Here is a 13,941-nt window from a genome sequence, read left to right on the forward strand (position 1 = left end):
GAAGCTGGATCCACCATGTTCCAGTCCACTACTCTATCCACTGTACCACCACCTGGTCAGGGAGAGCACTTATGTCTTTATGTAACAATGTTTTTGAGTTTTAGGGGTACACAGTAAAAGAACTGTTGGGCCATATGGTAGTTTTGTTCTTAATTTTTTGAGGAACCACCATACTTTATTCTATAATGGTTGTATCAGTTTGCATTCCCACCAGCAGTGAATGAAGGATCCTTTTTCTCCACAGACTCTCTAACATTTATTATTACCTGTCTTATTGATAATAGCCAATCTAACATGTGTGAGGTGGTATCTCATTGTAGTTTTGGTTTGTATTTCTCTAGTAGCTAGTGAAGATGATCATCTTTTCTTATAACTGATGCCATATGTATGTTTTCTTGGGAGAATCATCTGTTCAGGTGTTCTTTACATTTTTAATTGAATTATTTCCTTGTTTGTTGTTGAGCTTTGGAAGTTCTTTATATATTCTGGATATTAATCCTTATCGAAGCTGTTGTTCATAAATATCATCTCCCATTTGGTTGGCTGCCTATTTGTTTTGCTGTCAGTTACTTTTGCTGTGCAGAAGCCTTTGAATTTGATATGGTCCCATTCATTTATTTTTGCCTTTACTTCCTTTGCTGTTGAGTACAAATTTATAAACTGTTCTCTATAACTAAAGTCGGTAAGTTTAGTACATATGTTTTCTTCAATGTAATTTATGGTTTCAGATCTCATATTTAGGTCATTGATCTAATTTGAATTGATTTTTAAAATTCTTATTCTGAAACCCTGATTCCCACTATGATAGTACAGTGATTCCTTTTCTATCGCCAACGTTAGGTTCCAGAGCCCCCTGTGATCAGTGGAAAACCACGTAGTAACGACCTTATATTTATTTTATTATTTACATATACTTTAAGGCTTTATTTCAATTTAATATTATTTTAATATGTTTTAATTAATAGTTTTATATATTTTATATTGTTTTCATTTTTAGGCTAGGAAATAATTATTTTACTGCAAAATTAATTAAAATAATAAAAATATAAAAATACCTATATACCTCAAAATCCTGTGATATAGTAAAAAATCCAATACCCTAAATTAGATATGCACAATTTAAAAACCTGCGATACAGTTAGACCACAAAACATAAACGGTGATATGGGATGACTGTATTAGAAAATGAAGCTTCCAAGAGGTAATTAAGTATAGATGAAATCATGAGAGTGGAACTCCCATGAAGGGAATAGTGCCTTTATAAGATGAGGAAAAAACACCAGAGGTCTCCTCTGTACCATGTGATGAGAGACAGAAGGCCACTGTCTGCAAACCTGGAACAGAACCTCCCCAATAGTTGACAATGATGACACCCTAATCTCAGACTTTCTGCTTCCAGAATGTGAGAAATAATCATTCATTGCTTAAACCATCAATTCTCTGGTTTAAGGCTGTGAGGGTTTTGAGATAAAACTAAATTTTTGGTTCACCTATATCTTTATCATTTTGTAAGTCTGTCAGTTCATCTGTATATTAGGATCAGGAATATTCACCCTTCAAGGCTGTTGTGTGATTGTGTACACATAACTCATAATAAGATATCAATAAATGATAGCTATAATTATGATTATTCTTTTTCCTTTTATAGTAGGTTTCTCTAACTCAAAGTTTAAAGAGGATTGAAAATCTGGAAATTTATGAATTTTGTTACTCAATCTGGAAAATCCTGTTCATAGCACACTGGATAGAGCATGACCAGGGATGCTGAGGTCCCTAGTTTGAAACCCCGATGTCACTAGCTTGAGTTCAAGTGCTCGCCAGTTTGAGTACAGGGTCACTGGTTTGAGTGCAGGATCCCTGACACAATCCCAAGGTTTCCAACTTAAGCCCAAAGCTCACTGGCTTGAAGCCCAACATCACTGACTTGAGTCCATGGTCACTGGTCTGAACAAGGGGATTCTGGCACTGCTTCAGCACCTCCCCTGCCCCGTCAAGGCACATACAAGAAGCAATCAATAAACAACAAAAGTTAATCAACTAAGGGTTGATGTTACCCTATCTTTTTCTTTCCCCCTCTCCTCTCTCTTAAAAAAAATTCTCATCCATATAGAGTATCTTTGTAGGTCCTTCTGGGGAAGGCAACTTCTCAGAATGTGCTGCTGTTAAAATAGTTACAGTGTAGTTAGAGCTTCCAGGTTGGTAACAGATCACTGATTCAGTACACTTAACAATTGGACTGACTAGGTTGAACTGACCATCCTTAGCTTGTTTATTTTCAAATAATATTCACTGTTCATCAGGCACAACTGGATCAAGTGATATGCTAGATGCATTAGTTAGGCACTTTATTGAGTTCTAAAACTCCAAGAAATGTTTATACACTAAACCCCAAGGACCATTCCAAGGCTATGAATATAATTTTCATGCTCATGTATCCATAGTACCTCCAAGTGGCCCTCACAGGTCCTTGTTGAAAATAATGCTCATAATTCAATTGTTGTTGTTGTTGTTGTTGTTATTATTATTATTGCTGGAAAACTGTATTTATGTCTGTTAATCATTTTGTTTCATAAAATTTTATGGTAACTATGCCTGACCAGGTGGTGGCATAATGGATAGAGGATCACTGTGGGGTGAAGAAGACCCAGTTTCAAAATCCAGAGGTTACGCGCTTGAGGAAAGACTTATCCAGCTTGAGCATGGACTCACTAGTTTGAATGTAGAGTTGCTGGCTTCAGCATGAGATCATAGACATAACTCCATGGTCACTGGCTTAAGGCCAAAGGTCACTGGCTTGAAAAAAGAGTCACTGGGTCAGCTGAAGCCTTCCAATCAATGCACGTATGAGAAAGCAATCAGTGAACAATTAAAGTGCCTCCACTACAAATTGATGCTTCTCATCTCTCTCTCTTCCTGTCTGTCTGTCCCTGAGTGTCTCTCTCTTGCTTTAGAAAACTACCTGACAATTTAGCCTTGTGCTTTAAGAAATAAATACATCAATGCTGACTTTTAATTTATTTTTTAGGAATTAAATTTAATAAGATGACATTGGTCCATAGGAACACATAACTTTCAAGTATACATATACATAGCATGTGAAGTATTCACTACATTGTGCACCCACCATCCAAAGTCAAATCATTTTCCATCATTATATTTTTGGCCTCCTTTACACCCCTCCCTTAGCCTTTCCTTCTGGTAAATACTCATTTTTGTCTGTGTCCATAAGTTTCAATTTTATAGCCCTCCTATGCATCAAATCACATAGTTCTTAACTTTTTCTGATCTACTTATTTCACACAGTATAATGTTCTCAAGGTCCATCCATGTTGCCATAAATGGCAATACAATATATCATCATTTCTTATGGATGAATAGTATTCCATTGAATATATGTACCACATCTTCTTTATCCAATTCTCTATCAAGGGACACTTTGGTAGTTTCCATGTATTTTTCAGATTTGCATGCACTCTCTCTCTCAGTTCCTTTTTGAATCATTATTTTTGTATATATATATAAATTAATATTTATGAAATTATATGTGTGTATAGAGATAGAAAGATAGAAGTTATCTAGAAAGATAGGTATAAAGACAGATTTTTGCTTCCTACTTTTAATTTATTTCTCTACAACATAGCATTTTGCTATAAGGGAATTAAATTTTCTTAAAACATAGTTTATGTGAAAAACATACTACTGATTGGGTCTCCTTTATTTTTTTTCAGTACAATGGCAATACTTACAGGATTTTTAGACAAGTGACAGTGAAAAAAATGTACACATGTTTACATAAAATGAAAATTGACTGAGTTGAAACACACATTAAATGCCAGTCTGCTTTCCCAAAATACAGTAGATTAAGTAATTTGGAGATATACAGTGTGTCCATAAATTCATGGTGCACTTTTGACCGGTCACAGGAAAGCAACAAAAGATGATAGAAATGTGAAGTCTGCACCAAATAAAAGAAAAACTCTCCCAGTTTCTGGTTTCTGTAGGATAATATATATTAAACTTTTAGAAAAAGTATAGTGTTCAGTCAGACCTGTGGTGGTGCAGTGGATAAAGCATTGACCTGGAAATGCTGAGGTTGCCGGTTCGAAACCCTGGCCTTGCCTGGTCAAGGCACATATGGGAGTTGATGCTTCCCGCTCCTCCCCCTTCTCTCTCTCTGTCTCTCTCCTTTCTAAAATGAATAAATAAAATAAAAATAAACTAAAAAAAAGTATAGTGTTCAGAAATTTCATTGTTTGTTTACCATCTACATTCTGAGTTCTTTTAGGTACCTATACTGCAATACATTGCAGTGTTACTTAATTCGACTACATTTGCCACTTTTCTCCCAAATCAGGGTTTTCAAAATTTCATTCTAAACGAGCTATAGCAAAGTCGAGCTAAATGCATATTTTGTTTGTAAATTTTGAGACGATAATCACATTGCCTCAGCTCATTATTTGACCTTGACCTTGAAGATAAGTTTTTCCATAGATTGACTCGTCTTCATCCTTGTACTTACACTTGGTCCAATAAACTGGGACCAGAAGTATAGGGTAAGGTGATATAAAGCATGACCAGCAAAGAGCTTCTTCTAGAGTAAGTGCTATGGGTGGATCAGAGTACCATCAAAGTTGGTGTGGGAGGCAGGCATCATGCACATTCTCTACTACTCTGTTCATTATAACTTAGGGATCATTAGCCAGGAACGAAGGGAATGGACTCTGTTAATGTTCATTGGTCTTAATCATTCTATGTGTTAAGAATCTGAGGAAGTATAAAAGCCATAATATTGAAAATATATTTCCTTTGTTTCTTGCATATTTGACTGTTTTTGCACTATGCTGTATTTTAGATTTTTAGAAATGATTGAGACTAATGTGCAATTTCTAAAAACACTCTCAGCAAGGGGAACCAGACCCTTTGGTGAGAATCTAATATATGTTAACTTTATCCTAATATGTGTCAACAGTTATTTCAAAGTTTTTAGCTGAGTTGTATATTTAACATGTTAATTCTATCTTCTCTCTTAAAAGTAAAAGCAATAATTCTTAATCTTCAAAGAAATACAACAAAATTTCACTATATCACTCATTTTTATTAGCAAAAATTCAACACAGAATACATAATATATAGCCTGTGGATGGCCTTGGGAATCAAGGTAAGATATATTTCAATACCAGGTCTCTGACCTACCAGCTGTGTGAATTTGCTGAGTTTTCTTGAACTTACAATACTTTCACTTACTAATATGTTCAATGGGAGAAATAATACCTGATTCCAGTTGTGGTAGTATATGTCATAAAATAATTTATGTGAAGCACTTAGCATAGTACTTGTCTTATTAATAAGCATTCAATAAATGATACTACCCTAGAACATACCTCCAAAGCAGTGAGTACAAGACAATCCACTGAGGTATCAAAAAAATAGACATTTAATTTGTATGTTACTTTCATTTTAAAAATATATATACATATGTAACATTTTAAATACATGTAAACATGTAATTATATATGCTGAGTTTAAGGGTATTTATATTATTTTCCCTTTTTACATGCCTCATGCCTATCTCTTTCTCTTTCCCCATATCAGCTTCTTTCCCTCACCACCACAAATATACTATAGGTACCCCACATTAGAATCTTAGTATATATCTGCATTACATTAATTAATTAAATCTCTCTTTTGTGTTCTCAAGAATGTATAAAATATATGGGTGCAGAACTGTGTGTATATCATATTTAAATAAGTAGGTAAAAATCAAAGGCACCTGCTTGGATTTATTTATTTCTTTGTGGAGTACTCTGCCTATTCTTTTAAATTCTGTAAAGATGTGAAAAGGTATTTTAAACATCTCACTTAGACCTTTTAAAGAGGCAGCTGGCCAGTATAATAACCTCAACCATTTAATTTGCACACTTAAAAATATGATTGACCACTTCCTGCCTAAAGAATCACAATTCTGACACCTTATTGAAGTTATTAGGTTGCAGCCTCCTTGGGTACATTTATGGGGTGGCTGGCAGGCTAAAGACACTTATTCTGTTCACTTCTGCTAGGTTCTTAGCTATTGTATACAGTGGAGTGAAGGATGCCAAGGAGAGAGAATGCCACCATACATTGTTTTCCTCTCCTTAATCATTAAATTTTCTAATAGCCTCTGCCAAATCAAGAGGCAAAGCCTTACAATTAGAGGCACAGGATCCAATGTGCTAATGTGAAGATTATTGACAAAAGGAATAAAAAATTACTATTTCTTGGAAAGTAGGACTAGCCTGCTTCACACTTCTTTATTCAGTCTCTTTGCTGCTGACTAGACGTGGAGTTTCAGATCCTTGCTGATAACAATGTTGGAGGAAAGTGGAGTGCTGGCTCATTGATTCTGGGTCAGAATAGAAGTTCAGCTCCTCATTGAGCTGTGCTGACACACTGACAAAGAAGGGGGCAGTGGTCCTGGCCAGTTAATTCAGTTGGTTGGAGCATCATCCCAATTCACCAAGGTTGCAGGTTTGAACCCGAGTAAAGGCAGACATAAGAATCAACCAGTGAATGAATAAGTGGAAAAACAAATCAATGTTTCCCTTTTGTGCTCTCTCTCTCTCTCAAATCAATAAATAAAAATATTTAAAGAGAGTGGGGTAAAGCAGGGTGATGATTAGCACATATGCCAACAGTCTCCGTGTTGTCAGTTATGTGTGGGGCTCTGTTCACCCCAAAATCTCAATGACACTATGCCTGCAAAAGAATCTGGGTATCATATATGCTTCTGTCATATTGAGAATAGATACTCCCCACACTTGACCCTACTGAAAGAGTAGGAGTGGGGACAGGTGGGGTGGTTTATCTGTTAGTGTTTGGCTTGAGTAGAGTGAGTATTGCCAAGAGGTTTTCTGTTGTAAGTTCCCCCTTTTCCAGATCCTTTGCCTAGAGGAGACAGCATTTGCTTGGAGTTTTTTATTATTTGAGACTATTAAAAGTTTGGAAGTAGGGCTTCTGCAACTTCCTGCCTGGGATATATGGGACACAACAGAAAAACTCAGGAAACTCACCACCCTGTCTTTCCTCAAATTTTTAGGTCCTTAGTCTTTCCCACTTCTTTCTATATTTCAAAGACTTCATTTTACTTTTTCTTTGTGCTATGTCTAGAGGGCTTTTAGTTCTAAGAGTGAGCACCTAGATGGAGTAGAAATGTTCTCTCTTCACCAGAACTGGAAGTTTCCCTTCCTGTATCTCTACCATATTTTGGACAGTTATAAGACACATCCTCCACTTTGTAACATACAATGAAGACATAAGGGCATTGCATTATGATTTGGGAGATGACATTAAGTATATAAGATATTACTACTACTTTATATGTGATACCACAACCTCTAAAGCATACAAATCCTTCTCTTCGTTCTTCTGTGCATTGGGTATGGGTATTATCTTTTCATGAAACCTGAGAGGAAAATAGAACACAATCATTTGTTTTTCTAAATCAAATTGCATTTGATTCCCAATTGCACACACCTGGCTGATAGAAAGTCCAACATCAGTAATTTCAAGGGCTCATCCCTGTTTCTATGGGGTAGTATCAGATTTTGATGCTTATTTGGTCCAATGAAATAGGAAATAGATGTAGTCATTAGTTCTTGTTTGCTATAGTTACCCTGATTGGTCATTCTATTACAGAATGGCAGCAAGATCCCTACACTAGTTTGTGCTAGTCTGTCTGGCTGCTGTGTCAGAAAAGCTATAGATCTGCCCCTTTCAGCAAGCCTTACACTAATCACAGACTGAATCCCAGAACTTCTCACAGTTGTTCTCGATGTTTTCACCCATGGCACCCACCTTCCACAGTTGTCCATTCTTTGATGGTACAAAGAAATGAGGTTTAAATCTCTATCACAAGCAGAACCTTTCCCTCAACCTCTGACATATCGCAAGTATCAGAGAAGTGGATAAGAATGTGGGATATGGATTCAGACAACTTGAGTTCAAATTCTGCATCATCATTTACTAATGCGTTAACTTTAGAAAAATCATGACTTTTCTAAGCCTCAGTTTCCTCATCCACAAAATGGAGCAAACACTATATTAAAATAGATTAAACTAGATAAAATTTCTGTAATAATGCTTGTTATTATAATAATAGGTATAGTAGAAATATAAAGTTATACATTAAAACATAATCAGTTCTATATACTTAATAAGTACAATTTCTCTGTGTAGGCCACACTCTGCTTTGTTCTCCATCTGATAAGCCTCTAATTGCTAAGGCTTTCACAATAATCACCTAGATAGGGGGTCCATTTTCAGGGTAATCCTGAAGTACACTAAAGATGATAATCTCCTCAATACACCCTATCCTGACCTGTGTGGGACGAGCTTAGACTTAGACCAATGTTTCTCAAAGAATGGTCCACAAACCATTTGCATCAAATCTTTAGAGATCAGGTCAAGATATGTGCATATTAATTAGACTGACCCAATGATATTAATGGTCAGTAAAGTTTGTGAACCACTTCTCTACACTCTCCACCATTTTCATATACGGTTGCCTCTTTCTGTGATGTCTTGTCCCCCCAACTCTACCTATGAAAACAAAATGCAGGCTCCATGAAGCCTTCCTTCCTTAATTTCATGTTCACCACCAACAGTAGATGTAACTTCTCTGCTGTTATGGGATGATTAAGATGGGGAAAAAATAAGAATTGTGGTGTGGAAGAGTATTGGGAACAATGGAGTACAGAACCTGGACTGGAGTGGTTGGAAGGATCCATGATTTGTACTAAGAATTTGTGCACTTGAGGTGACATTGCGAAAAGGGTGGGGAAATGCGGAAGAAAATCAGCAAACAGGGTGGGATAGAGAGAGGGAGGAGAAAACAGCCAGAAAGTAGTTCCCATGGGCTCCCCTGATTGATCAGAAAAGTAAATGTATCTTCACACCACCACCTATTGTGCACATCACTTGCGTTTTCAGCAAGAGGAGGGGCCAGCATGTGGAGTAGATGTTAACCACCAGCCTCCCAAGGCCTTTTCACTGTGTAACTGAGAATGCCTAGTAGGAAGCTGCCACTGGATTGACTGTCCTGAAGCAGAAGCGCAAAGTATGAAACATCGAACTCTTGAGACTAAGCTAGTGCCTTTACAGTCTCATGAGTGTGCCTCTGTGGGTATCTCCATCTGGAAAGTTCTTCATCTTTATCTCTGCTTGTGAAAATCTTGCCTATACCTCAGAACTCCAGTCCAAGACCTCAAGGAAATATACCCAAGCTCCTGAGTCTCTAGGACCTAGTGGGAGCAGGGAAAGACATGATCTTTCCTCAAAGTCTTCCTTTCCACCTCCTTAGAGCTCTAAGTTATAAAGGATGCAAGCACTTCCAAGGAGCATCTCCCCATTCAGTGCAGCCCAACAGATTCTTAAGGCTATGGCTGACCAAAGGAAACCCAGATATCACACAGGCCAGAAAGTGGTGCCCAAGGATCTGCATTTGAAACAAATCCCGTGGGGCACTCCAGTAAGGAAGCTCAGAGACTTCAGTGCGAGGGGGAAACAGCGGCTGAGAAAAGAGCTACTGCTAAAGAAATCTATGCATCTATGTGGGAAGGCCGCCAGGCAGCTGTCAACTCCCATCCTTCACTAAGTTCAAGGTCTAATCTTATCCAAGTGTCTCCCAGGATGCATCAAGTGCACATTTGTTTCTTTATACAGACATTTTCCTAGGCTGTTTCAGCCTCCTGCTTGACTGTATTTTAGGTTTCAAATTTTAAGTAGCAATTTTAAAATGCAGCTTGGCTTCTGTACTGAGAGTAACAAATTATCTGCTGTCTCTCCGTGGAGATCAAGTACAGTCATACAAGACAATCTTGGGTTCATGGTTCACAGGCCCTCAATACATCCCCGCCCGCATAGCACATCTCCAACCCACGCCCCACCGCGCTTGTCTGTTCTCAGCTCCCTCCCCCGGCCGCCTCCCTTCTCCTCCCCTTCAAACCCTGTGTGGTCCTCGTCCTATATAGACTGAGCTCCTGCGGTGCAGCAGGCCGTTCTTCCCGCCCTCGCCTAGAACTGCGCCGCCATCCTCGCCTCCGCGCTCCGCCCGCCCGCGCTTTGCTCCCTCCAGCCCGCGTTATTTGGTTCCGCCGCCCTTGTCTCCTTCCCCACCGCTGCGCCCCGGACTCGGTAGGCTCCGCGTCCTGCGGTCGCCCCCGAATCCTGACTCTTGAGAGACTCTCGGCTGACTCGGAGGTGCCTCAGTCTCCACCGCCACCAAGGCCAATACGGGTGACGCACGCCGCTGCCGCCGGTCTTCTGTATCCACCGTCAACGCCACCACTCTCCCACCATGGCCGTGCAGCAAACAGGTAGCAGGAAAAGGAAAGCGCCCGCCATCGAGGGGGCCTCTGCGAGCTCGTCGTCGCAGGGCGTGTGGGCGGCAGACAGCCAGTGTCCGCTGCTTCCCAAGAGGCAGAAGCGGCTGGCGACACGGCGCTCGCTGCTGCTCTACCTGAAGGGCCGTGAGGTGGGCTTGCGGGGCCTTGCGGAGCTTCCGGGCTTCACCGGCAAACTGCGCAGCTACACCGTGCAGAAGCTGCCAGAGCTGCTCCAAGAGCGTGAACTGGCCCTGGGCACCCTCAACAAGGTGTTCGCGTCGCAGTGGCTGAACGCCAGGCAGGTGGTGTGCGGCACCAAGTGCAACACGCTCTTTGTGGTGGACGTGCAGTCGGGCCAGATAACGCACATCCCGCTCATGCGGGACCGGGGACCCGAGCTGGTCCGGGCCCAGCCGAGCTGTGGCATCCACGCTATCGAGCTGAATCCCTCCAAGACGCTTCTGGCGACTGGGGGTGAGAACCCCAACAGCCTGGCTGTCTACCAGCTGCCCACACTAGACCCTGTGTGCCTGGGCGACCTACAGGGCCACCGGGACTGGATCTTCTCCATCGCCTGGATGAGTGACACAGTAGCTGTGAGCGGGTCCCGTGATGGCACAGTGGCTCTGTGGAGAATGGATCCCAATATGTTCAGTGGCAGCATCGCCTGGCACAACGATGTAGGGCTCCCGGTGTATGCCCACATCTGCCCAAAGGACATGGAGACCATCCCCAGGTCCAGCACCAACCCCAGTAACCGAAAGGTGCGGGCCCTGGCCTTTAATCACAAGAACCAGGAGCTGGGAGCAGTGTCCCTAGATGGCTACTTCCACCTGTGGAAAGCCCCGAGCAGTATGTCCAGGCTGCTGTCTATCAGGCTGCCCTACTGCCGAGAGAACGTGTGCCTGACCTACTGCGATGAGCTGTCCCTCTACGCTGTGGGCTCCCAGTCCCACGTCTCCTTTCTGGATCTGCGTCAAGGTCACCAGAACATCCGGCCCATGTGCTCTCGAGAAGGCGGCACTGGTGTGCGCTCCCTGAGTTTCTACCAGCACATTATCACCGTGGGCACAGGCCATGGCTCCCTGCTCTTCTATGACGTCCGCGCCCAGAAGTTCCTGGAGGAGAGGGCCTCAGCCAGCCTGGAGTCTTCTCTGGGCCCCACAGGAAGAAAGCTGAGGCTCACCTGCAGCAGAGGCTGGCTCAACTACGATGACCTGTGGGTGAACTACTTCGGAGGCATGGAGGAGTTCCCCAATGCGATCTACACCCACTGCTACAACTGGCCGGAAATGAAGCTCTTCGCGGCTGGAGGGCCTCTCCCTTCAGGCCTCCACGGGAACTACGCAGGCCTCTGGAGCTAAGGATGGCTTCTATCTTCTCCAAGTACCCAGATTTTCCCTCTAGTCCCCTCATTTCCTTCTTCATGCTGTGTTTGTGCTTTTAACCGTGTGTGGCTTTTGTTCTCCAGGTGGAACTGCTCAGTTTACCTTTGCTTAGTGTATTAAGCAGAGGGGGGTGTGGAAGAGATTAGAGAGGGTTGTCCTTTAGGCAATCAACACTTGGCTTTAATACTTTTCTACATCTCTCCAACACCATCTTTTTGAGTTCTCATACCAAAAACTTTGGCTAATTCTTAGTTATGTTCTCTCTTTGAGTCATTTGTATATACTCTCAAATGCATGAACTCATGATTTTAAAATTATGTGTCTTTTCTTTTTCTTTGCCATCACTATTACAGTAATATTGTGTTTTGTTATTTTTCATTTCAGATAGAGGTTACATTAAGAACATTTTTAAACTAGATTTGTACATCTGTTTTAGAAAGCTAACCATAGTTTTATAGCATTGTTCCAGTTGGAAACTACATACCAAATACTAGGTCAACTTTTGGAAATATTCCATTTGTAATTTGTATTCTTAGTGCTTATAGTTCGTAAGTTGCTGGTGCTAAACATGATTTCTTTTAAAAAAAAGTTTATTCTTTTTGGAAACAAAAGTGTTGCCATAGAATCTTGGTTTTTGTACCAAAATCTTAATTGCTCAGAGTAATTTAGGGGTGCAAGTGTTCTGCTGATTGGATGTTCAGAATTAAGCTGAAAACGTAATCAATCTTTTTCTCTTTCAACCCTTATTTAAGTTTCTATGAACTGATGTTAAACAGATAAATTACAGTGTATTCTTTCACTTCTTGCCTTAGTAAAATGTCATGAGTTGTTAATCTGTTTGGATGTTTGTTGTTCAAGGAAATTGCAGTTTCAGTGTCATCATTCGAAGCTGGGATTTTAAGTGTAAAAATGTAGAATGTATGGCAGCCTGAGAAGAATGTATACTGATCCAGAATATGAATTGAATAATTTTGTTGTTGCTACTTTTAATACCAAATATTATATTTCAACATACTTTAAATTTTCTAATTCTGCTTGACAATTAAGTCACATGATAAATATGCAAAGAAAAAAATGGGCCCAATACCTACTCTTTTTGAAAAAAAAATCTTAACTGATAAAATCCCAATTAATATTATTTTGTGAATTTTAAAGATTTTTACTTGAAATAGAATAAATATATGGTTGAGAACTAGTGATGTTATAACTTCATGTAATAAAATACAGTTATCAAAGACACAAAACATTGGTTTCAAGAAATAGACTAGAGATTAAAAATAAATGGGATTAGGTTGAAGAAAAGTGCTTTCGGGCTCAGGTAAATACAAATCATGGATTGTTAAGAAAATGGGTTGTACTCCCTATGTGAGACTATTGGAAGTGAGAAGGGAGGCTGGCCCTTCCTCAAAACTGGCCAGGTTGTGCTGACCTTAGATTAGTATTGTGACATGTCTGTTTTTCCTGAAATGTTTTGTCACTCAGATGATGTCTTGGTGTCCATGTACTACATGCTGATCAGTTTCAAATCTGAACCAAGTAATAAAATGAACTATAGTGAAAATGAGTTAAGAAATACAGTGAAAGTAAATGTTTGTATTTGTGTGCATGTATGTGTCTCCAACTCAGTTGTAAATATCTTGAGAGCAGAGATTGTAACTGTCATCTTTATATTTTCTCATTTCTCCACTAATGCCTAGCAAATCATTGGCAATCAGTATTTACAAAATGAATGTGTTTGTCTCTGGAGACCAAAAGTTCATTTTACACTATGAAAAATAAGTAAGTGCAAAAATAAATCTATAGGTAGATACTCTTTAATACATGGAGTCCAGTTGTGTTTTCTCCCTTGTTTTCATAAATTTTTTCCTAATTCATTATCAGGTCAGGCCATGGTGCTTATCCATTTATAAACTTCTCCATTAATTATGCCAAAAGATAAAATATATAAATTATAATGGCACTGGAACTTAATATTTTCAACTATAAATACTTAGAAGATTTGTTTAAATATTTTCTATAAATTAGTTTTAAAATATATTTTTGTTGGCAATTTGTCTTTTCACTTAAAAATACATATTTTCTAAAAATTTATCTTTTACCCAAAAACATCATTGAAATACTCATTGCCTGTCTTCTTGTAAGTCATAGGGCATCTTTATGGTATTTTGTCATTGTTTGGGGAATTGGGATAA

General features: G+C 39.6%; 1 protein-coding gene across 1 annotated transcript; it reads left to right on the forward strand.

Annotated features, from left to right (window-relative positions):
* The first annotated feature begins 10,333 nt into the window (after positions 1–10,333).
* On the forward strand, positions 10,334–11,818 carry LOC136317077 (DDB1- and CUL4-associated factor 12-like protein 2). The gene has a single exon (XM_066249596.1). The coding sequence runs from the start codon at positions 10,334–10,336 to the stop codon at positions 11,723–11,725; it is 1,392 nt and encodes a 463-aa protein (XP_066105693.1). The 3' UTR covers positions 11,726–11,818.
* The last annotated feature ends 2,123 nt before the right edge of the window (positions 11,819–13,941 follow it).

Source organism: Saccopteryx bilineata, chromosome X (genome assembly GCF_036850765.1).
Source record: "Saccopteryx bilineata isolate mSacBil1 chromosome X, mSacBil1_pri_phased_curated, whole genome shotgun sequence".
Taxonomy (NCBI): Eukaryota; Metazoa; Chordata; class Mammalia; order Chiroptera; family Emballonuridae; genus Saccopteryx; species Saccopteryx bilineata.

Excerpts from the sequence above, each read along its gene's own strand:
- LOC136317077 (XM_066249596.1), top strand. The coding sequence starts at position 10,334 with ATGGCCGTGCAGCAAACAGGTAGCAGGAAAAGGAAAGCGCCCGCCATC.